Source organism: Carcharodon carcharias, chromosome 7 (assembly GCF_017639515.1).
Source record: "Carcharodon carcharias isolate sCarCar2 chromosome 7, sCarCar2.pri, whole genome shotgun sequence".
NCBI lineage: Eukaryota > Metazoa > Chordata > Chondrichthyes > Lamniformes > Lamnidae > Carcharodon > Carcharodon carcharias.
In genome coordinates this window covers 124,904,799-124,929,651 of record NC_054473.1, presented here as the reverse complement: position 1 = coordinate 124,929,651, position 24,853 = coordinate 124,904,799, and the positions used below count along the sequence as shown (strand labels likewise).

General features: G+C 41.4%; 1 protein-coding gene across 3 annotated transcripts; it reads left to right on the top strand.

The window, feature by feature from the left end:
- Nucleotides 1-1,814: 1,814 nt before the first annotated feature.
- Nucleotides 1,815-22,886, top strand: usb1 (U6 snRNA biogenesis 1). 3 transcript variants are annotated; one of them, XM_041190830.1, is made up of 7 exons: nt 1,815-1,996; nt 8,783-8,934; nt 13,295-13,478; nt 15,114-15,167; nt 16,588-16,693; nt 18,573-18,653; nt 22,208-22,886. In XM_041190830.1, exons 1-7 carry the CDS (start codon nt 1,896-1,898, stop codon nt 22,310-22,312), a joined length of 783 nt encoding a protein of 260 aa, XP_041046764.1. In that variant the 5' UTR covers nt 1,815-1,895; the 3' UTR covers nt 22,313-22,886. The 3 variants fall into 3 exon arrangements, with proteins under 3 accessions (XP_041046764.1, XP_041046766.1, XP_041046765.1); XM_041190832.1 differs by having other exon boundaries at nt 1,974-2,034; XM_041190831.1 differs by lacking the exon at nt 1,815-1,996 and adding an exon at nt 2,135-2,469.
- The last annotated feature ends 1,967 nt before the right edge of the window (nt 22,887-24,853 follow it).

Below are 24,853 nucleotides of genomic sequence, written 5' to 3'. Positions count from 1 at the left end.
CACCACCTGCCCCTGTCTCCAATCCACATTGGATTTGCATCTTTTGAAGATAAGATGAGAATGAAACACAGCCAAGCAGGCAGCTGAAGCTCCCCCACTTACCCTGATCCTGTTTGGAAACACACTTAAAGATCCGTATTCAGGTTTAGGACATTGATGTGTTATCAATTACAAGGAATTACATATCTATCGATCTCTGTTTTGATCATATTAGCCTTCACAGTCCCTTGGGGTAGAGAATTCCAAAGATTTACCACCCTATGACTGAAGAAATTCCTCCTCATCTTGGCCCTAAATGGCTTAGGTCTTATTTTGGGATTGTGTCCCCTGGTTATAGACCTCCCACCTAGGGGAAACAACCTCCCTGCATCTACCCTGTCGAGCCCCCTCATTCTTCTAAATATAAAGTCAGTCTCCTCAATCTCTCCTCATAGGACAATCCCGCTAACACAGGGATTAATCTGGTGAACCTTTGTTGCACTCCCTCTTTGGTCTGAGGTGCCATCCTGCAATAAGATGGTAAACAGAGGTCCTGTCTGCTGGTGATACAGATCTAATGACATATTAAAGAAATATATTCATTTGTATAGCATCTTTTGCAACCACAGGACATTCCAAAGCGCTTTATAGCCAATGAAGTTTTTTGAAGTGTAGTCTGCGTTGTAATGTAGGAAACACAGCAGTCAATTTGCGCAAGCAAGCGTCCAAAAAAAAGTGTGAGAATAGCCTGAAAATTTGCTTTTGTGGTGTCAAGGGATCAATATTAACCAAGACACTGGGTATAACTCCACTGTTCTTCTTCAAAGTAGGATTGTCCACATCCGCCTGAGAGAACTGGCAGAATCTCAATTTAACATCACATCTTGAAGTCAGCACCTTTGACTATGCAGCACACTTTATGCTGCACAGATTTTTGTACTGAAGTCTTGGAGTGGGATTTGAACTCACTATCTCTTGACTCAGCTTCAAATTAAAGCACCACCCATATCATTACACATTGCCTTAGAAACGAGTGACTTAGAGGCAAGAGTGCTACCAACTGAGCCACATCTGATACAATCACAAGTACTTATCCCCTATCCTTGTCAACATTCTTCCATAAATCATTCAGCTGGCCCATACATGCTAGTGAATTCATTCCTTGATCATCGACTCCTATGGGGCCTTCGCTGCAAGGAAGGTCTAGAAGACAAATTTAAATTACTAACTGATTTAAAATTCTCCCAATATCTTGAATTAATTGCAATGCCTGTAACAAAATTTTGGGGCACTAGAGATTGATGTGGGTAGTGCTTTCATTTGAAGCGGATCTAAATGAACGTTCTGTTGTCAGCATAGGTCAGTTGGTCCTGTGTTTGTGATGGTTCAAGTCCCACTCCACAACACTGGAACATTTCTGATAGAGGAAGAGTACTGATCGTTGGAGGAGAGATTAAGCCAAAGCCTGTCTGCCAATTCTGCTGATTTAAAATATCCCATGTCATTACTTAAAGGACCATTAGCTCTCCTGCTGTCCTGGCCCACAACAACCCTCCCTCAGCAAAACAGATGAACTGCTCAATTAAATTATCTGCTCTATATATCTACATAAAAATAATTTACAGATCAAAATTGGCAACGGAGTACCAAGAAAATCCTTGTAAAAATCCTAAAAATAATGACGCTATATTAAATGCAACTTATGTATTCTATGTCTGTATGACAAGAACTGGCCACGGAAAGTGCCTGAGCAGCTGGGATCAGGCGAGTGGCTCTGGGGAGGTTGTTTAGTGTTTGAAGCGCCCGGGACCCAGTTGTGTGGTGCGCAGGTCCGGCCGGAACATACAGACTGTGGCACCTGGGTCCAAGATGGCGGCAGTTGCACAGCAACGGATGTGAAAGTGCCCTGCTCTGGGATGTTTCTGGTTAATTACAGCAGCAGCTCGGAGGAGGAGGAGGTGGGCCCAGCCGGAGCGGGGCCTCGGCTCCGAGCAGAGGGAGCAGTTGGCGGGGCCGAGTGAGTAACTGAGGCCGGGATTAACAGAGGGAGAGCCGGTGTGTGCGCCGTTAGGAGATTTCCCCTGAGCCAAGACTGAATCAACATTACGCAGAATATAGAACACAAAAACTGACCATTCGGCCCAACCAATCGATCCTAGTGTTTATTCTCTACTCGATCTTCCCGCATCCAATTCCATTAACATATCACTGTAACTGAACAAGGCCCAGGTAGAGTCCCATGAGGGGAAAAAGTAGGACGACCAAATCCAAAGCTCCCTAGATGGCAAAAGAGATAGAGCGAACAGCGAAGCAGGGAAAGGGGTGACAGATATTAGGTGGATAATTCAAGCGAGAACCAGACTAAACATAGAAAGTTTGGAGGTGAAATGAAAATACTCTTGTCGGCGAAGTTGAGCCCCATGGAACGAAATAAACTGATGGCGTGGATACAAAGTTGGCTGAGTGACAGAGAACGTAGAACAATAGTAGGTAATTATAGGCCAGTTAGCTCAACATCTGTCATTGGGGAAATGTTAGAGTCTATTATAAAGGATGTAATAGCAGAAATACATAATATGATCAGACAGAGTCAGCATGGCTTCATGAAGGGGAAATCAAGCCTGACAAATTTATTAGAATTCTTTAAGGAGGTATCAAGCAAGATAGATAAAGGGGAACCAGTAGATGTAATATATTTGAATTTCCAAAAGGTGTCTGATAAGATACAGCACGTGAGGCTACTTAATAAGTTAAGAGCCCATAGTGTTGGGGGTAGTATGTTATCATGGATAGAGGATTGGCTAACTAATAGAAGACAGAGTTGAGATAAAGGGGGCGTTTTCAGGATGGCAACCTGTAACAAGTGGAGTGTCACAAGGATCAGTGCTGGGGACACAATTATTTACAATATATATTAATGACTTGGATGAGGGCATTGAATGTACTATCGCCACAAGTTTGCAGATGACACAAAAATAGGTGGGAAGGCAAGTGGTGAGAATGACACAAAGAGTCTACAGAGGGAAAAAGACAGGTTAAGTGAGTGGGCAAAATCTTGGCAGATGGAATATAATGTGGGAAAATGTGAGGTTATGCACTTTGGCAGGAAGGATAAAGGAGCTGAATATTATTTAAATGGAGAAAGACTACAGAAAGCTGCAGCACAGAGGGGTTTGGAAGTCCTCATGCATGAATCATAAAAAGCTACCATACAAGTTCAACAGGTAATAGGGAAGGCAAATTGACTGTTGGCCTTTATTTCATTGGGAATGGAGTATAAAAATAGGGAAGTCTTGCTAAAAGTATACAAGACACTGGTTAGACCACACCTAGAATACTGTGAACAGTTTTGGTCCCCTTATCTATTATACTGGCATTGGAGGTGGTCCAGAGAAGGTTCACTAGGTTGATCCTGGGTATGGAGGGATTTTCTATGAGAGTTTGAGTAGGTTGGGCCTATACTCATTGGTGTTTAAAAGAATGAGAGGTGACCTCATTGAAATGTATAAGATTCTTACAGGGCTTAACAGGGTAGATGCTGAGAGGTTGTTGCCCCTTGTGGGAGAGTCTAGGACCAGAGGGCATAATCTCAAAGTAAAGGGTCACCCATTTAAGACAGAGATGAGGAGGAATTTCTTCTGAGGGTAGTGAATCTGTGGAATTCTTTACCGCAGGAGGCTGTAGAGACTGGGTCGTTAAGTATATTCAAAGCTGAGATAGATTTTTAATCAGTAAGGGAATCAAGGGTTATGGGAAAAGGCAGGAAAGTGGAATTGAGGATTATCGGATAGCCATGATCTCATTCAATGGCAGAGCAGACTCGATGGGCTGAATGGCCTACTTCTGCTCCTATGTCTTATAGCCTTATAGTGAACAGTTGTTTCTCGGACAGGAGGAAGGTATCACCAGTGTTCCCTAGGAGTCAATATTAGAACCACTGCTTTTCTTCGTATCCATTAATGACTTAGACTTGTTTGTACAGGACTTTGCAAATGGCCAAAACTTTGAACTATTGTGATCTGTGAGGGAAATAGTGAGAGACCTTAAGAGAACGTATACCTGCTGTTGGATTGCACCGACACATGGCAGATGAAATTTAATGTGCAGACTGTGAAGTGATATGTTTTGTTAGGAAGAGTGAGGTGAGGGAATATAAACTAAACGGTACAATTCCAAAGTGGTTGCAGGAACCGAGAAACCTGGGGATAAATGTGCACAAATCATCGATGATGGTAGGGCATGTTGAGAATATGGTTAAAAAGGCATATGGGATCCAGGGCAAGGACTTTTATTAAACACTGTTTCGGCCTCAACTGGAGTGTGGTGTCCAATTCTGAGAAAGCTTTAGAGAGGGTGCAGAAAAGATTCATGAGAATGAGGGACTTGAGTTACATGAATAGATTGGAAAAGTTGGGATTGTTATTCTTTAGAGAAGGTAGGGAGGAGATTTGATGGAGGTGTTCATAAATCATAAGCAGTTTAGACAGGGTAGATAGGGAGAAACTGTTCCCATTGGAGGAAAGTTGAGAACCAGAGGACACTGACTTAAGGCAAAAAAAAGCAACGGTGACATGAGGAAAATCTTTTTTACGCAGTGAGTGGTTAGGATTTGGAATGCACTGCCTGAGAGAGTGGTGGAGGAAGATTCAATTGTGGCTTTCAAAAGTGAATTCAATAAGCACTCGTGAAGACAAAAAAATAATTGAATGGTTATGGAGCCAGGGCGGGGGAGTGGGATTAGCTGAGTTGCTCTTTTTTTATTCATTCACGGGATGTGGACTTCAGTGGCTGGGCTAGCATTTATTGCCCAACCCTATTTGCCCTTGAGCAAGTGGGGGTGAGCTGCCTTCTTGAACCGCTGCAGTCCATGTGGTACAGTGCTGTTAGGACGCAAGCTCCCGGATTTTGACCCAGCGACAGTGAAGGAAAGGCGATATATTTCCAAGTCAGGATGGTGAGTGACATTGAGGGGAACATCCAGGTCATGGTTCTCCCACCAATGTGTTGTCCTTGTCCTTCTAGATGGTTGTGGATTTGGAAGGTGCTGCCTAAGGAGCCTTGGTGAATTCCTGCAATGCATCTTGTAGATGGTACATGCTGCTGCAACTATGTGTCGGTGTTGGAGAGAGTGAGTGTTTGTAGATGTGGTGCCAGTCAAGCAGGCTGCTTTTTCTTGGATGGTGTCAAGCTTCTTTGTTATTGGAGCTGCACTTATCCAGGCAAGTGGGGCATATTCCATCACACTCCTGACTTGTGCCTTGTAGATGGTAGGCAGGCTTTGGGAAGTCAGGAGGTGAGTTACTAGCCGCAGGATTCCGAGCCTCTGACCTGCTCTTCTAGCCACAGTATTTATACGGCTAGTCCAGTTTGGTTTCTGGTCAATGGTAATCCCCAGGATGTTTATAGTGGGGTATTCAGCGATAGCGGTGCCATTGCACATCAAGGGGCAATGGTTAGATTTGCTTTCGTTGGAGATGGTCATTGCCTAGCACTTGTCTGGTGCAAATGTTACCTGCCAGTTGTTGGCTCAAGCCTGGATATTGTCCAGGTTTTGTTGCATTTGAACATGGACTGCTTCAGTATCTGGAGAGCTGTGAATGGTGCTGAACATTGTGCAATCATCAGCGAACATCCCTACTTCCGACCTTATGATGGAAGGAAGATCATTGATGAAGCAGCTTGATGGTTGATTGATGGTTGGGCCTAGGACACTACCCTGAGGAACTCCTGCAATGATGCCCTGGATCTGAGATGACTGACCTCCAACAACCATTTTCTTTTGCGCTAGTTATGACTCCAACCATTGGAGAGTTTTCCCCTCGATTTCCATTGGCTGCAGTTTTGCTAGGGCTCCTTGGTGCCACACTTGGTCAAAGGCGGCTTTGATGTCAAGGGCAGTCACTCTCACCTCACTTTGGGAATTCAGCTCTTTTGTCCAAGGCTGTAATGAGGTCAGGAGCTGAGTGGCCCTGGCAGAACCCAAACTGGGCTTCAGTGAGCAGGTTATTGCTAAGCAAGTGCCGCTTGATAGAACTGTTGATGACCCCTTCCATTACTTTACTGATGATCGAGAGTAGACTGATGAGGTGGAAATTGGCTGGATTGGATTTGTCCTGCATTTTTTTGACTGTACAGTACATACTTGGGCAATTTTCCACGTTGCCGGGTAGATGCCAGTATTCTCGCTGTGCTGGAACAGCTTGGCAAGGGGCTTGGCATGTCCTGGAGTACAAGTCGTCAGTACTATTGCCGGAATATTGTCAGGGCTCATAGACTTTGCAGTATCCAGTACCTTTAGCCGTTTCTTGATATCATGTGGAGTGAATCAAATTGGCTGAAGACTGGCTTGCGTGATGCTGGGGACCTCCGGAGGAGGCCGAGATGGATCATCCACTCGGCACTTCTAGCTGAAGATTGTAGCAAAGGCTTAAGCCTTATCTTTTGCACTGATGTGCTGGGCTCCCCCATCATCGAGGATGGTGATATTTGTGGCGCCTCCTCTTCCACTGAGTTGTTAAATTGTCCACCGCCATTCACGACTGGATCTGGCAGGAGTACAGAGCTTAGATCTGATCCGTTGGTTATTGGATCGCTTAGCTCTATCCATCACTTGCTGCTTATGCTGTTTGGCACGCAAGTAGTCCTGTGTTGTAGCTTCACCAGGTTGACACCTCATTTTTAGGTATCCCAGGTGCTGCTCCTGGATCCTCTCCTGCACTCTTCATTGAACCAGGGTTGATCCCCTGGTTTGATGGTAATGGTGGAGTGGGGGATATGCCGGGCCATGAGGTTACTGATTGCATTCGAGTACAATTCTGCTGTTGCTGATGGCTCACAGCGCCTCATGGATGCCCTGTCTTGGATTGCTAGATCTGTTCGAAATCTATCCCATTTAGCACAGTGGTAGTGCCACACAACACAATGGAGGGTATCCTCAAAGTGAAGGCGGGACTTTGTCTCTACAACGATTGTGTGGTGGTCACTCCTACCGATGCTGTCTTGGACAAATGCATCTGTTGTAGGCAGGTTGGTGAAAATGAGGCCAAGTGTGTTTTTCCCTCTTGTTGGCTCCCTCACCACCTGCTGCAGACTCCGTCTAGCAGCTATGTCCTTTAGGACTCGGCCAGCTCGGTCAGTAGTGGTGCTACTGAGCCACTCTTGGTGATGGACATTGAAGTCCCCCACCCAGAGTACATTCTGCGCCCTAGCACCCTCAGTGCTTCCTCCAAGAGGCGCTCAACATGGTGGAGCACTGATTCATCAGCTGAGGTACGGCGGTACAGAGGTTCCCTTGCCCAGGTTTGACCTGATGCCATGAGACTTCATGGGATCCGGAGTTGATGTTGAGGACTCAAGGGTTACTCCCCCACAACTGTATACCACTGTGCTGCCACCTCTGCTGTGCCACAGGACAGAACCAGGGATGGTTATGGTGGTGTCTGGGACATTATCTGTAAGATATGATTCCGTGAGGATGACTATGTCAGGCTGTTGCTTGACCAGTCTGTGAGACAGCTCTCCCAATTTTGACACTAGCCCCCAGATATAAGTAAGGAGGACTTTGCAGGGTCAACAGGGTTGAGATTGCTGTTGTGGTTTCCGGTGCCTAGGCCGATACCAGTGGTCCATCTGGTTTCATTCCTTTTTTGAGGTATTGTAGCGGTTTGATACAACTGAGTGGCTTGCTAGGCCATTTCAGAGGGCATTTTAAAAAGTCAACCACACTACTTTGGGCCTGAAGCCACATGGCCAAACCAGCTAAGGACAGCAGATTTCCTTCCCTAAAGCAGTCATTGGGGCAGTCTGAATTGGGGTGACTGTTGAAGGCATTCAGAATCTATGTTCCCAATAGAGAGGAACTGAAATCCCTCAGGAGGAAGGCAGAGTTTTTAATTAATTTTTGTGACTCACTGACTTCTGGGTGGGTTGCTGAGAAAATTCACGAGACCTGTCTTGGTAGTGTCTGCTATTTAACGTGTGGTTCGTGGCGTGTTCGACCAAAATTTGCCTGTTAATTCATTTTTACCTCATGCTAATTCTGGATGTTGGAGTATAGCATAGATAGTGTTGACATACGAACTAAAAGTAGGCCACTCGGCCCCTCGAGCCTGCTCTGCCATTCAATAAGATCATGGCTGATCTGATTGTAACCTTGGCTCCACAGTCGCGCCTACCCCCGATAACCTTTCACCCCTTTGCTTATCAAGAATCTATCCAGCTCTGCCTTAAAAGTATTCAAAGACTTGGCTTCCACCGCCTTTTGAGGAGGAGAGTTCCAAAGACTCACTTTCCTCTGACAGAAAAAAATTACCCTCTGTCTCAAATGGGCAACTCCTTATTTTTAAGCAGTGACCCCTAGTTCTAGACTGTTTGCTTTGCTGGTTTTTGTATAGTAAAATTTCTTTTCGTTTAAAACTGTGGATTCTTACGGCTTTATCATCTTAGTAAGCAACTGGGATTTCAAGTTTTGTCTACAACAAAAGTTACTGCTCCCCAACTGGATTTTAGCAAAATTTGGGGGTCTGAGACCTTAACAGGCAGTAGTTCTCTGCACTCCCTACTGCAAACCGGAGGATAGATAGAGAGCACATTGAGGGAAGCATATGTGTGTGAGAGAGAAAAAGAGATTACAGAATGAGTAAAACAAAGACGTGTATTTAAAAAAAAAATGTAGTGTAAAAGCAAGCAGTCAATTTTTATTTGAATCCTGTCTGGATTTTGCTTAGCACAATGCTCTACCGGTTGCAATTGATACGTGGCGTCTCCCAGCGATGATGCTTTGTTTTTAATTGGTGATACACAGAGTGAAATCCCAACAGTTGCCTGTCCCAGAGAGCGTAATGGGGATGTTCAAGGAATTGGAAGAGGAGCTGGATGACAGTATTAAACATGATGGCCGCATACGCAGTTTCCCGCACCAGCGAGGCAACTGGTCGACACTTGTGTACTTGGAATGTGAGTCATTGATCTTAAACTTCAGCAAATTTGGACACTGAAATCGGAAAACTATTAACGTAATTTATTGTGATGCCACTACAAAGTCTGAAAGGAAAGAAAGAACTGATTTACGTACTATATTATCACACCTTCAGGTTGTTCCAAGGTGCTTCACTGCAAACAAATTGCCTTTGAAGTGTAATCAGTGTTGTTATGCTAGCAAACATACCACAGTGAATTTGAACAGAGCAGGATTCCACAAACAGTAATGAACTGCATCGCTAGTGTCTTGTTTCTTTTTGCTGGCATTGATTGACAAAGAAATGCTGGCTAGGCCAAGAAAAGATTAGATTTTGGTTTGTCTTATTGTTAATGGACTGTGGATTCTTGCACATTGGGTAGTAGTACCTTTCTGAGCTGAGCAAGGAGAGATTTGATGTGCAAGTGGCTTTATGGTTAGTTGTCATTACTCACAAGGTAAAAATGGAGTGCAACTGAATCATCACAAAGAGAATATTGCTTCAGTATGCACAACATTATCTCAGTTATATCTATCATATACATTCTATCACATGATAAAACTATTCTAATGTCCTTTTCTCTGATATTCATATCAGGTCAATTTTAAACTTAACCACTAAAATCTCCCCGGTATTGAAAAAAAACTTGTATTAATATGCAGATTAGATAGAGAGAGCTCCAGAAGTAATGCTGCGAAGTTACGATTATTGAATATTTTATCTGTATTAACTTCATATTCATACTGTCCAAGGTAGGGTAAAAATTACATTTTGAGCAGCTAATATGACGAGTAGAGTTCACTTTCCTGAAATTATTTTCCACTAAAATAAAAGAAATAAACTAAAAGAAATATTGCCGCTCCTGTGTAAGTAATTCCATATTCCAAGGCTGATGAACGGATATTCTGCAGAACAGCCACAATGGAGAGTCTTAACCTATTTGCAGTGAATAGGTCAGGCTTTCAAAGAATCTGAGTTTTGAAAGAATTGTCAGATTTTAAAGTAGTGATGGTGTGATATGCTTACTGGTTTTACATACAAATGTGGTGACACTGTAACCTCTAACCGCCTGTAATCATGCTTAACTGAATCAAACTAAAACTATTTCGTGAAGTTTAAGATTTAAAATAAAAATATATGAATATCTTTTTGAAGGCGATGTTGCTTTTCCATGTTGAAACATTTATTTTTTATGACCTTAGCTATGTGTGGTAAATTGTTCGGGAAATAATTAGTCCAGGTAAAAGCTGTCTTTCGAAGAAGGAAGACTTTTTAGACTTTGTTTTAAGGCCCATGACCTGTTTTCTTGGCTCTTATTCAGCAGGATGTTCTCTTTATTGCCTTATGTTAAGTTGTTGGTGTGTCTGATTTCAGCCACTGGCAGGAGCTCTAACAAATGTCTGTTGTTTTAGCTTGATGCTGAATCATTAAGTTAAAGAGGAAGGAAACATAGAAAATAGGAGCAGGAGTAGGCCATTCGGCCCTTTGAACCTGCTCCGCCATTCATCATGATCATGGCCGATCATCTAACTCAATAGCCTGCTCCTGCTTTCTCCCCAGATCCTTTGATCCCTTTCGCTCCAAGAGCTATATCTAACTCCTTCTTGAAAACATACAATGTTTTGGCCTCAACTACTTTCTGTGGTAGGGAATTCCACAGGCTCACCGCTCTCTGGGTGAAGAAATTTCTCCTCATCTCAGTCCTAAATAGTCTACCCCATATCCTCAGACTGTGACCCCTGGTTCTGGACTTCCCCACCATCGGGAACATCCTTCCCGCATCTACCTTGTCTAGTCCTGCTAGAATTTTATAGGTTTCTATGAGATCCCCCCTCATTCTTCTGAACTCCAGCGAATATAATCCTAACCAACTCAATCTCTCCTCATATGCCAGTCCCGCCATCCCAGGAATCAGTCTGGTAAACCTTTGCTGCGCTCCCTCTATAGCAAGAACATACTTCCTCAGAAAAGGAGACCAAAACTGCACACACTATTCCAGGCGTGGTCTCACCAAGGCCTTGTATAATTGCAGGAAGACATCCCTGCTCCTGTACTCAAATCTTCTCGCTATGAAGACCAACATACCATTTGCCAAGGACCATTGTGCAGAAAAACACAACTGTATTTTCAAAATGTGTACAAAATTTCAATTTTATCACTGCTGAGGCCCATGAAGAAGATTCTCCTCCCTATTTGGCAGCTTGCGTGATCTCAGTTATAGAGAGCCCTCTCTTGTGCCTCCATTGGAAACAGTGAGTTGTGCAACTTCAGAATTGTTTAGAGGACAGCTCCATGGTGGCCCATGTTACAGTTTGTTCCAAAATTGTATCGAGAGAAAGAGAAGCTATTTGAAGGGTTCCATTGGCAACAATCACACTGGTGGTTTAAATAAGATGAAGAAATCTTTGGTGGGACAATTGTTTTTATTTTAAACCAAAATTACAGCACCTAGTCTTACCCTCACCTGCAACAAATGGATGAAATCTTATAGTGTTCATAGTGCGCCATGGTCAGTTGAATACCTTTTCAAGTCCACCCAGGTGATTCCTGAACGATAGCCACAAGGATTATTGTCATAAGAAGAGAATTATATATTTGCTGTGATCTGTGATGATATTTGATTATTTTCAACTAAGGAAAAATATATTAACTTCACAAGTTAAAACTGCTGTGGATTGCAATATATTTTAGGGCTGGTACAGGATTGTAATAACATTGAATGAGGAAGTTAATTACTGTGCAATAGCAGTTATAGCCATAACCCCCTCTGTTAGTAAAAGATTAATAGTAAAAGTGCTCCAAGCATTCTGATAGATGTATGACTCTGATTTTCCTATTGTTGCAATCCCATGGAGACCAATAATTTTTAAAGGAGATATGAATTTCCCAGTGAGCAAAGCAAAGAATCACACAAAAAGATTTCATGTTTTAAGACTTCTACTGTAACAAACAAACTAAAAACATCATTGACTAAAACATTACTTAATAGGCAATTAATGCACTAATCTACAGAAGAGGTATTCTCTATTAACTTCTTAATGGAACTGAAAACCTCATGCTACATTTATACATTACACCGCACACTTAAGTAGAAGTGTAACCTTGTGTTTAAAGTCCCCAAGCTCCTCCCAGCTTTAAAAAGATCTCTTCTCCCTGTCTCACCAAAAGGAAAATATTTTATACACTTGTTGCTGTGCGTGATGGTGGTAGAATTGGTTGAAACAGGGCTGCGACGTGAACGCTTCTACTTTGGCCCCAGACTATGCAACATCTCCTGCAATGCCTATCGCTAGAGGAACCCTGCACTGTTGCAGATCTTGCCGAATTCAACAACAAGGCGCACAAATGTGTCCAGCTCTGGCTGGGCCATGTATAGACCGTCCATAGACACGATAAGAAGACGACCAAGGTGAATCTTCCAGTGCCCTTTTTAACAAAGTCCTCTTTTGCTCAATCTTCTGTGCATCCTTGAATGGATTTCTAGTAGCAATGCTCCTACTGATGACTCTTTGGTCTTTAGCTCTGTACAAGATTTGTTTCTTTGAACAGGGGATTTGTCCTTGTCAACACCTGCTTGGAAGTTAACCCAAAAACAGCCCTTTCCTCCTCTGCGTGGCATAGCACCACCTGTTGTGGGTCTTCTTCCCCAAATCTCTGACTTTGAGAGTTGAGAGTCTATACGCAGCAAGGATAGTTGTCTCTCCTTTTGTGTTTGAGGTTAAACTTGCATCTTACTTTCAATAAGTTTTGACCTGAGCCCCTGTCCCCATGGCAACTAGTTCATGTGGACTTGCCTTCAGGCAGATTTTGTAGGAGGTCATACCCCCTTCTCCAAACTACTACATATTACTTTGAATTAAAGGAGATAGTTTAAAATATAACCATCTTATAAATTCCAACCTTCATTCTCTATGCAATGACTTCCTCATGTTGCTATTGGGGAAGGGGCCATGTACAATTCCCAGATATTCCCAGACAGAGAAAAAGAAGCCTATGGGAACCATCTCACACACCACCAGTGAAAGAGTACCAATATCAAATGCCTTTGGAAGAAGAGATGCTATGAGAAGAGTGTGAAATAAAAAGTCTCAAACAAGTTAAGGAGCCAGAAGGCAATGATTCCAATAGAAACAATCTGTGTTTTAGTTATGATTGTCTGGTTTAATGACAGGGCTAATTGCCCATGAATAATTTTGATTTCACTATTCTAAAAATATCTTGCGGTAAACTAACTTGCGTGATAGAGCATGCGGCTAATGAAAAACCGCAAGGCACTTGAGAAGCTGGTGCTTGTAACATATTTTTTAAAGGCTGCAAGACACTGCTTTTAAAGTCTATATTATTCTGGCTTCTTTCAGATTACCCTGAAGAGGAGTTTATGGAACTTATTGATCTGCTGCTGACCCATTTGCAGGTGCATAAGCTGCCGATGGCTCGGCTAGCAGAGTTTCATATCAGTCTGTCACAGACTGTGGTGCTGCGCTATCATTGGATAAACATCTTTGTGGAGTCCTTAAAGGAAAAGATGTCCTTCTTTGATAGGTAAGATTGAAGTTACTGTGCTATTGGTGCATCAACATACCTGTCTGAGGCAATGGATGGAATATGTTTGTTCTTTAGTAGTTATAACTGGTTAGATAATATCCATATGTTTGTTGTATTAATAACATGGTTAAAATACTGTTTGTGGTATTTTTAGTACCATCTTTTGGTTTCTGGTATGGTTTGTATAGTCCCTTCATGCAGGTCCTTGGTGGTTTAGTGGTTAGGATGTGTTGCCCTCACTGCTGCAGTCCAGATTCAATTCATGGCCAGGGAATTGCTTTACAAAGCTGTCTGATACTTAGAAATGTAGCAAACAGTGAGGAGGATAGTGACAAAGTTCAGAATGACATGGACAGACTGGTGAAATGGGCAGACAGGTGACAGATAAAATTTAAGACAGAGAAACATGAAGTAATTAATTTTTGGCAGGAAGAATGAGGCAAGACTAAATCATACAAAAGTGGGTGCAGGAACAGAGCAGAGCAAAAGTGGTGCATGACCACAAATCTTTGGAGATAGCCGGACAAATTGAGAAGGCTGTTTGAAAAAATACATACAGGGTGCTTGGCTTTATAAATCGAGAAACAGAATACAAAAGCAAATAAGTTACCCAGAGTGTGGTCAGAATGTGGAACTCACTACTGCAAAGAGTAGCTGAAGCAAATAGCGTAGATGTATTCAGGGGAAACTAGAGAAACACGAGGGAGAAAGGAATAGAATATGTTGATGGGATTAAATGAGGATGGGTGAGAGGTCACCCTTTTGAAGCCTAAATATCGTCATGGACCTGTTGGACCAAATAGCCAGTTTCTGTGCTGCAAATACTATGTAAGTTATGCTCAATCTTTATAAAGTACTGGTTAGGCCCCAGTTGGAGTATTGTGTTCAATTCTGGCACCACAATTGGAGAGGGACAGATATATTTACCAGAATGGTACCAAGGATGGGAGGATTTCAGTTACACGGAGAGACTGGAAGAGAGAAGTTTAAGGGGAGATTTGATAGAGATATTTAAAATCATGAAGGGTTTTGAAGAGTAAATAAGGAGCAAGTGTTTCCAGTTGCAGAAGGGTTGGTAACCAGAGAGCATAGAGCTAAAGTAATTGGCAAAAACACCAATGATGACATGAGGGAAATAAATTTTATCCCAAGTGTTGCTATGATCTAGAATGCATTGCCTGAGAGAGTGGTGGAAGCAGATTTAGTAATAATTTACAAAAGAGAACTGGGTAAATACTAGAAAGGAAAAATGCTGAGCTATGGGGCACGAACAGGGGAATGGGATCAATTGAATAGCTCTACCAAAGGCATAGGCACAGTAGGTTGAACAGCAGCCTCCTGTGCTGTATCATTCTATGATTCTCTTGTGTTTTCCCTTTCTTCATTTCTTTATAACTGCAGGAGAGGTGATCTCTATATGTTTAGAACTTTCTTGCAGTAATGTATGAATCTCTAAAGCTGGACTAAAGTGTCCAACTTGGCAACTGCTTCAAGAGCTTCCATTTATAAAGCGTCTTTCAAGTCCTCACATCCCAAAATGCTTCAGAGCCGACTAAATACTTTACTTGTGTAGTCACTGTTGTAATGTAGCTTAATAACATTCATGCATGGAATTTTTCCATTAAACTGCAGGTTCTACTGTGTTTCAGATAAAGTGAAGATCTATGTTAATCAAGAGAAGACCAGGTACGATGTCCTGTTATAACAGTGGTATAACTACACCATGCACAGACCATGCTCCCAGGAGTGCCTTTATATCTGTGAAAATCTACAACAGTCTTTGAGATTTGTTAAAATAACTAAACACCCTCCCAGTGACTATAACAGATTCTTTGGAGTCTTTTATTCTGAAGAGTTGTCCCTCTGATAAAATATTCCCTATGATAATTACAGAATTCCAACAGTGAAGTGTATTGTAGCTGAATACCATTAATGTATGGAACACTTCTGAAACTAGCTCTGTTTTCCTCTGAGAAATACACTCAACACAATTGTCCTGTTATCAGTTGAGTTACACAGCGCTCTTAAAGAACCCTGGCATAAAATTGCAAAGGACTGTCTGTGACCTGTTACAAAAGGCAGGGACTTTTGTCATGTAGTTATAATTTATATACAGTAAAAATAATTCTTCCCACCTTATTTTTCAGACACACGTGATTCTGATTCCTCATCGTTCTCAGTTTGAAAATGCATCTGTTCTTCAAACTCAAAATTGGTTTTAAAAAAAAAACTCAATATTAAACATTTTGTATCAAACCATTAATCTGAGGTTCTTGCACTTAGGCTCTGTTAATGGGAATGCCAAGATGTAATATGGTTGCCCTTGACGCACTGTAATTTATAAAATCACCGTTTGGGATGTTCTCAATACTAGATTAACCATCTCATGGTGGCCATGCCTCTTAATCAGCATTCCTAAGTGATTTTTAAAAATTCTTTCACGGATCATGGGCATCACTGGCTAGGCCAGCATTTTTATTGCCCATTCCTCATTGCCCTTGAGAATGTGGTGATGAGCTGTGTTCTTGAACTGCTGCAGTCCAAGTGGAGTAGGTACATCACAGTGCTGTAGTGTAGTCAAGTTTCCATGGTTAAAAATATTTAATTGAGCCAACTAATTTTGTTTGTGGTCCATGTGTGTGCCTGAGTGGAGGATGACACATTTTTCTGTGCGTCATCATCCAAAATGAGTCAGACATCCTATGAGGTATTGAAGAATTAGTCTGCGGTAGCTGCTGATTCTGGAAGATTATCGGATTGTAATGATGCCAGCCAGCTGTGCTTTTACTGAAATCGGGCTTTCACTGCTCAGTACCCAGATGTTCATATTACAAGACTGTGTCGGAGTTCAGAAGGTACAGCAGATCACAAGAACTAAACTCAATTAAACTAGGCTCATCTGAGATCGTCCATAAGACTGAAGTATGCTGAGGGATTTGGGGATTATGGTCTCCAGGTATTGGGAGATCTATAGCAGCTGTGGGCCTTTCCTATCCTATCACATGACAGCAAGGGCCAATATTGAAAGGCTTTTCATTTTGATCCTTCAGTAGGCCCCACCAATATTGTTTTTGAAGTTATAAAAGTTTTTCTAATTCTTACACAGGACCTTCCTCGGTTTAGAGGTTTCAGCTGGCAGCAACTATTTACTGGAAATGGTCAACGAGGTGGATAAATCTATGAAGGAGTTCAATCTGAAAACTTACCATAAGGTTTGAACACTTTATAATCCACGCTGTGTCTCAGAGTAAATCACCAATGACCTATTATACAATACACTAACTACTTTGCAAGATTTCTGGCATTTTAGAGCCACATTTCATAATAAGTTTTATTTGCTTTAGAGTGAATTCTCTGTTTGTACAACTTAAAATATTAGGATGCCGAAAATACTTGATCTTTCTTCCTAAGCTCACTTTTTTCTAAGATCTAGCCATCAGGGACCTGATAGGCCGAATAGTCTCCTTCTATGTCATAATGACTCTATGATTATACCCTCCTGCTAAACAAAATAGTGCCTTAGACCAAAAAAGTAAAGTACCTCATCGCATACTGAGTCTTGGTATGAATCAGATGCAAATGTTAACTGGAGTTTCACTAGCAGCTATTAATTCAATTACATCAAGGAGCAGGTTAGCACAGTGTCCTTTCACTTCTGGAATCATGACTTCACAAGATTCTATGATGATCACAGATGAGAAATGGCATTCAGTCTAATTTCTTTCATCCATAAAAAAATTCCTTTTTCACCATTGTAGCACTTAATTGTTTCTTAAACTATTCCATGGTTTTTTCCCCTCCATTTCTCTACATGGAAGTAAACCAGCACAACTTGCATTTATATAGTCACTTTAACATAAAGAAAGTTTCCGAGCTATTTCACAGAAATGTAATCAAAGAAAAAATGACAGAGCCAAGGAAGATCATATTAAGGGTGACAAAAAGCTTGATCAAACTTAAAGGAGGAGGGAGAGTGGAGAGACAGAGTCCATTCTATGTGTTCATTCAACATGTTTTGTTTACCTCTATAAGATCACCCCTCATACACCTTTCCAGGCTGAACTGCCTGTTTCTCCAGTTTTTCCTCATAACCCGGGACATTTTTCATTAGGGTCAGCCCCATGGTTCTTTCCTGCATCACCCTCCAGCACTTGATGTCTTCTGTGTGTCTCAGCAGCCAGAATTGGACTTGACACCCAAGGTGTTAGCTGACCAGAGCACTGCACATTTTGACCACAACTTCCTCTGACTGTTGTTTTAACTATGTAGTTAATTGATCTTGAAATCCTGACTGCTGGGATAAACGTGTTCTCTATCTCCTAATTGTAAGGGCTAATCCTTTGTGGATTAAGCTAGTGCAGACTCAGCTATTTGGCACAGATTGACAGTCTCTGAGGCATGTGGAAAGGAAATTCACAGTGGTGCAGTTGACGATGTTCCTCCTAGTTTGGAGTTGAGGCATGTTTAGACAATGTGAAAAAAATTACTTTTTATCTGATACAGGCACCTGACTACATCTGCGATGCCTGATGCTCATAGAGGTAAACAGTTCTTTCCTGATGCTAGTACCCTCATTTGTTATAAGCACAAAATATTCACTAAGGATGCAAAATGAAAATCCTAGTTACTAGCCTAATTCTATTGTGTGGTTGTATTGTGTGACTGTTTTCTCCAAGTACCCTCATTGTAGAACGCTGTGCCTTTTCTTCTGGTTTGCTTGTATCCCCATCTGAATTATCCCATGAGTGCTCAATTCTTACCATGTGGTAATTATTAGTTCTTGAAGGGTGCTGGTTGCTTTGGATTATATGACTAATGTTACAAATATTTTTGGTGGATTGCCCTGCTTCAGTAAAGAGCATAACAGATCAAATATAGAACAATCATGATCTAATTGAATAACAGAACAGACTTGACAGCCTAACGAGCACCTACAGAATCCATCTATAAAAAACACTTAAGTCTTGCATATGTCTCAGACACATCAAATTCATCTTTTGTAAATAATGCAAAGGAAGTTCTGCTTTTAATGGTTTCACATAGTAATGCTGTCTCTCATCTGTATAATAACTACCTCCTGAATTTTGACAGAAACCTTCCTTTCACATTAGTGTGGCCTGGTGCTTGGGGGATGCTACTGCTGAACTTGAAAAACACCAACAGGAGCTGCAGGTAGGTACTGAAGTACAAGAACATTAAGCCATATCTAATGTCAAAATTAAATTGTTTGCTGATTTTACTGAGGACAAGCATGTGATTCAAAATCACCAGTAGAATGCAACTCAAAGTTTCAGATTACCACAGCAAACTAGTGCGTTACTTTTATTGAATTCATAATTTCAACACATTTTTAAAGCCAGTTGTAATGAAACTATACTGGAATATACATAAGACGCAGGAATTCACCAAGGCTCCTTTGACAGCACCTTCCATACCCACGACCACTACCGTCTAGAAGGACAAGGGCAGCAAATAGATGGGAACATCACCACTTAGAAGTTCCCCTCCAAGTCATTCACCATCCTGACTTGGAAATATATCGCTGCTCCTTCACTGTCGGTGGGTCAAAATCCTGAAACTCCCTTCCTAACAGCATTGTGGGTGTACACACTCCACATGGACTGCAGTGGTTCAAGAATGCAGGTCACCCCCACCTTCTCAAGGGCAACTAGGGATGGGCAATAAATGCTGGCCCAGCCAGCGAAGCCCACATCACGTGAATGAATTAAAAAAAAATACACTCATCTGCTTCAGTGCCTGGGTATATTTATTGGATTGCCAGCAAATGCAGGAAAACTGGGCGGGGCATGGGAGCAGGTATCTGATCTGTCCATTTAAATTGACAAACAGGTGATTGGCATTACTTAGCTAGGACCCAGCATCCTCCCACACATCTATTGCTGGGTCTTGGTGTCCTAGTAGCCTTGGGAGTAGGAGTAGGATTAGGCAAATCTAGCAGAAAACAACTTAAGCTCAATTTTGAAGGCATTGTGGCATAGCCTTGAAGTGGGTGACTGATCTGTTCATAATGCCGCTGTTCCTGTCTATTGCCTTTGGCTTTTTAATGTGATTCTTTGAAATAATTCTAAATCTGACCTGCTAGAACATTGGATGTGCTGTGGTGGTTGTGTGATTTTTTTTTAAAGTTAATATCACTGGCGTTTTTTCGATCAGGGCATAGCGATAAATAACAAACTGTTAGAGTCTAAACCATATCTGACCTTTATAGACTGGAATTACACTAACTGGGAATGGATGTGCAAGTGTACAAGGGGTTATGTAATCTAGAAGTGGCAAGTCCTTGATATTTCAAAGTTATTTTTTTGTTTAAAAAAAAGTATGTATGGGGCTCATTCATGTGTGCACTGGGCATGTTCAATTTAAATTTTACTGAATGAAAATCTTCACATTTGTAAAAGCACACCCACATGTGCATTGTGTGCTACATCAGAACATAAGAAATAGGTGCAGGAGCAGGCCATATGACCCCTCGAACCTGTGCTGCGCTCTGTAAACATTGGCTGATCTTTAACCTCAATTCCGGTTCTCAAACAGTCCCCTTATCTCTTAATTCCTTTAGAACCCAAAAAAAACTGTCTATCTCAGTCTTGAATATACTCAACAACTGTACAGAATTAGAGACTTCTGTGATGGTGGATGCAAACTCAACATCGTTAGTTTTGTCAGAATGCATTAACTGATATTGGTCAAATTTATGTTACATTTTTAGATATTTTATTCACCAATTTCCCCGCTGCAAAACTATCAGTGCTTAAATTGGAAATGTTTCTTAATTGGAAAAGTTTGAAGTGTTGAATTAATATGAGAGCCTCAGTAATGTATTGTACTGTCACAGTGCCTAGTCCTCCCATAAGTGGCGTTGACCAGCTTGCATTACAACTTGACAAGAATTTTGTACAAGAATAGATATCTCTTATGAAATGGACTAGCAGTTTCATGCTGTTAGTAGTTCAATTATGAACGTTATTCCCACAGAGGTTTCAAGTACCTTAGCCCATTGAAATTGTGTTTTATTTATCTTTTCCTGAAAGCTCTTTGAATTGCAGAAATCATAGAATTATCATTAGATTTTATTCGAGCTGCGAATGCTGATAATAGGCTTGGAGCACATGGTTCTAACAAAGAGAGAGAATGTAACAAACCTATAAGAAATTCACTGATTTGGGGGAATATTTGAGCCTCAGTTGCCTCTGTCCATCAAAATGCCAGTCTTCGTAACTCCAGCAACACCCCCCCACCCCCCCCGCCCGAAGTAATTGATTGTTATCTGGGCTAAGGTTCCATAGGCAGCAGTTGCCACCTACTACTTTGTTCAATTGGCCAGTTTTCATACCTGAGTCTTCATGGCAAGGTGTTTGGTTGCAGCTGTGCATCACACTTGAGATTGATGCTATCCTCACCTAGTGCCTAGCTTGCCACTTACATGACAAGCGTTGCCAGACAGTATCAAGTAATGGCTCATTTTCCCTGTCCTATCCTAGAATGCAGAGGGCAGTTGTAGCAATTTTACTAAGACTAAGCACAACCTTGTGATTGAAATCGGGCCTTGTGTGACGGTTACACGTGACACTTTCTAAGGAATAAAAACAGAAATGCTGGAAATACTCAGCAAGTCTGGCAGGGTCTATGGAAAGAGAAACACTGTTAATGTTTCAGGTCTAAGACCTTTCACCGGAACAATCACCAGGTTGCGAACCTTTTTTTTTAAATGCAGTAGCTTTTTTTAAAAAAATTATTTCTTTTACCCTTGATCTGTTGCATGGAGAAGTTAGATAATCTTTTGTTGCCATGCATGCTGTTGATGCTATTTCATTGGGCAGCACAAATGATGTTGCTGCTTTGGGTCAGGAATCTTCCCTGTAGATTTCCCACCCTACAGCTCAAGAGCACAGAACAAGAATAGGGTGTTTTCCACTTCCACATGTAAACTACCCTTCCATGGACTTCACTGCATCCATTTAATCCGTTGAAAAAATTTTTTCAATCTGTGACCTAAAGGTTATTGCAAAACCTTCATAATTTAAAAGAAGCAAGAGGAGGTTTGCTGGACTTCAGCTGAGGAGAGGTTGGAAAAGTTAGGACTGTTCTCCTTGGAACAGTGAAAGTTTAGAGGTGACCTGCTAGAGGTTTTCACGATGATGAGAGGTTTTGATAGAGTAGCTAGAGAAAAATTATTCCCTTGGGTAAGTTTGTCACCAACTAGAGACCATAGATTTCAAATCATTGAAAGATTTAGAGGGGAGTTGAAGGGCAATTTTTTCATTCCGTGTTTCAGGATCTGGATGCCTGACCTGAAAAGGTGCAGAAACTGAATCCATAAATAATTTTAAAAGGGAGTTGAACAGCTACTTGAGGATGAGGAACTTACAGGGTTACAGACAAATAGTGAAATTGTGGGATTGAGGAGACCAGCACAGGCACAAGAAGTTAATTAGCGGCTTCCTGTGTTATAAGTTCCTATAATTCTATAAAGACTACAAATGTTCTTTTATCATCAAGTCCTGGTTCTTTAATCTATTCCTTGTGTCCAAAAAAAATAAAATTTGTTGGAAATACAATGCAGGAGAAATTTGTGAACCAATTGTTGCCCAATATGTATAAAGCAGACAAAATTGAAGAATTAAAGTTATTTTATCATGTGATGTTAGTAAATCAGACTTGATGTCGTCTTTAAACTTCATGCTGTATGTTGATGTTGTTTGCAGGCTATAGTGGATAGATTTGAAGACAGTGCCAGAATCCTCCAAATGTTTGCAGATCAAGTGCGGTGCAAAACTGGAAACAAGATTTTTTCCTTTCAGTTGCGATAGCAGCAGTTGCTGTTTTATTGAGGACTCACTAGAAGCTACAGCTCAAGCCAGGAGTATGACTGAGCAACCTTGGGAAGAGACTCATTCTTTCCCAGATTTCTGCTCCAGTTATGGAGAGGCAGTGTAACCTCTTGCTTGTAATGAATCATGCATTAAGGCTAATTCATCATTGCAGTGAGCAATTACTTTTTCAGAATAAAAAAACTGTACTTTTTAATGGAAAAGGATTTGAAGCATGGAAATAGGAACTTTGCTTTAAATCCACATCCAGAGAATGACTTTTAAATGGATGCACAGCAGCAGAACTTTCTCCATGTCAGTGGGGTGACTGAGCCTGTTACATTTACCACATGGACAAGAAGAAGGCTCTCCACCACCTTCTCAAGGGCAACTAGGAGTGGCCACTAAACCCTGTTATTGCTAGCGATGCCCAGGTCATGAGAGAGAATCAAAAAACCTTCAAAATAGTTGAACTTTACAACTTGTTTCTTTTTTTTCCATTTTTGTTTATTTCTGGCTTTTGTTTAGCAATTTTTTTTGGATTTTAATATTGAACTAAAAACGGAAATTATTAAGAATTTGGATCTGCAGTTTTTTCAGTATTGTGCTCCTTGCATATTTAAAATGCCTTGTTCCATATGGAAGCTTCGACTTGAAACTATAAAATTCCTGCTCAGCTTTTGTAATCTGGATATATAGCATTTTCTATTTTTCCCGTGATTATTTCTTTAAAAGTAGTGGGAATTTTGGTTTAAAATTAGTACTCTACATATGTGAAAGTGCCATATAAATTAGATCAGGGATTCATCTAAAAATGTAATATCAAAGCTGTATTTACACACTTAAAAACTGGGAATGTGACAATGCTGATAATTTGAATTGAAAGTTTGGCAGAGTTAAGGTTTGAGAATTGCAGTAGTTTTTTTTAGCGTATTTGTTGGTGGATGTATTTTGAAGAACTGTAGGCTATCAGTTCGGTGAGATCATTGCACAATACCGGCCCTGAATTTATGGGAAAATAACAGTGAGTTTAATATGCAGCATTGTTAGTTTGGTTTTAGAAGAAACAGCAATTTGTGGTGAGGGGGATGTGCTGGATGGAATTTTCCGGCCCCATTGGCGTTGGGTATCATGGCAGGTGAGGTGGGGGGGTGTGGGGGAGCAATATGGCGAGAAGGCCAAAACTTGTTTTACGCCGTTGTGAAACCAGTTTGAGATCATCCGCTCCACCCGTCACTGGCCAGCCACATTTCCTGCCGCCGCACATCGGGAATGTCATTTTAACATATTTGCATCTAATTATAAGTCCTGCCCGTCGGAATCATCTCCCCACATCAAATTTACCATCCATGTTGGCATCCTTGTTCTGTCACAGTGGATGGTATATGCTGAGCTGTTCAAATCCCAGAGGGAAACTTGAAACAACTGCCACAACTATTTTACAATAGTTTCGTGATTCATGCCCTGGATTCAGTAGTAATAAGACCACCGAGTCTTATGGGTTTCTTACAAAACTAAATTAAACCTTTATTAATTAAAAAAAATTATTTTAAGCACATATATATGTTTGCAAATTACTACTATGATAACTCCTAGCTCCCCTAGTTAATCTAACTCCTGGTTACACTTCTGTTAAGGCAACAGTAAAAACAAAGTAGATTTTAACAGACCTAGGCAAAGCACCACAATACCCTGGACAGGGATGTTCAAAGTGAGTTTTCTTAACTTCAGTTCTTGCAGACAGCAATTTGGCCACAGCGGCTGGAGGCTTTTCACACTTGTTAGATCTTAGAATGCCTTCCTTGCACAGAGCCTTCTCTCCTTTATGCATATTTTCCCCTTTGAATGCAAATTCCCATTGTTTCGCTATGTCTTTGGACTTTACCTCTCTAATAATAAATTCTATCACAGTACCAATTTTACCAGTAGTCTTTGGGAAAGATAAACACACTGTTTCTTAACTTCTCCTGGCTAGGTGAAACATTTCACCCCCTCTTTTGAAATCAAGCTACTCTGGTTTATTTAAAAATGCAAATGTTCCCTTTACACCTCAAATTCTAAAACTTCACCCATGTTTACCTATTTAACATTTCAAACCTAGCTCTCTTCTGATACACTAAAGCCTTCAGGCCAGCTGCTTTTAATTCAATTAATTCTCTTCCACCCACACACCCATAGACACAGACCCCACTATTACTCTACAATAAATTCCAATAACATTATGAAAATTATTATGTCTTCTTGACAGTGCTTCATGACTGCCTTTAAAAGGCCTGTGCATGGCAACCTGAACTTTGAGGGTACTCGGAGGTGAGTGCACACAACCTTGGGCAATGCTCATGAGCATCGCCTGTAGGAGAATGAGGAAGAGGCGCTGCACATTCGCGGGGGGCACAGGCAAGTCACTTTTTCCTGGCTGGCGTTCGGTGCGGTGCCGGGGTAAGGACTCCAGTGCGGGTCAGACCACGAGAGGCGGGGTGGGAGGTTGGAGGCAAGGCAGCACAGACAGACTGAAAGGAATACTCAAGCACATGCCAGAGG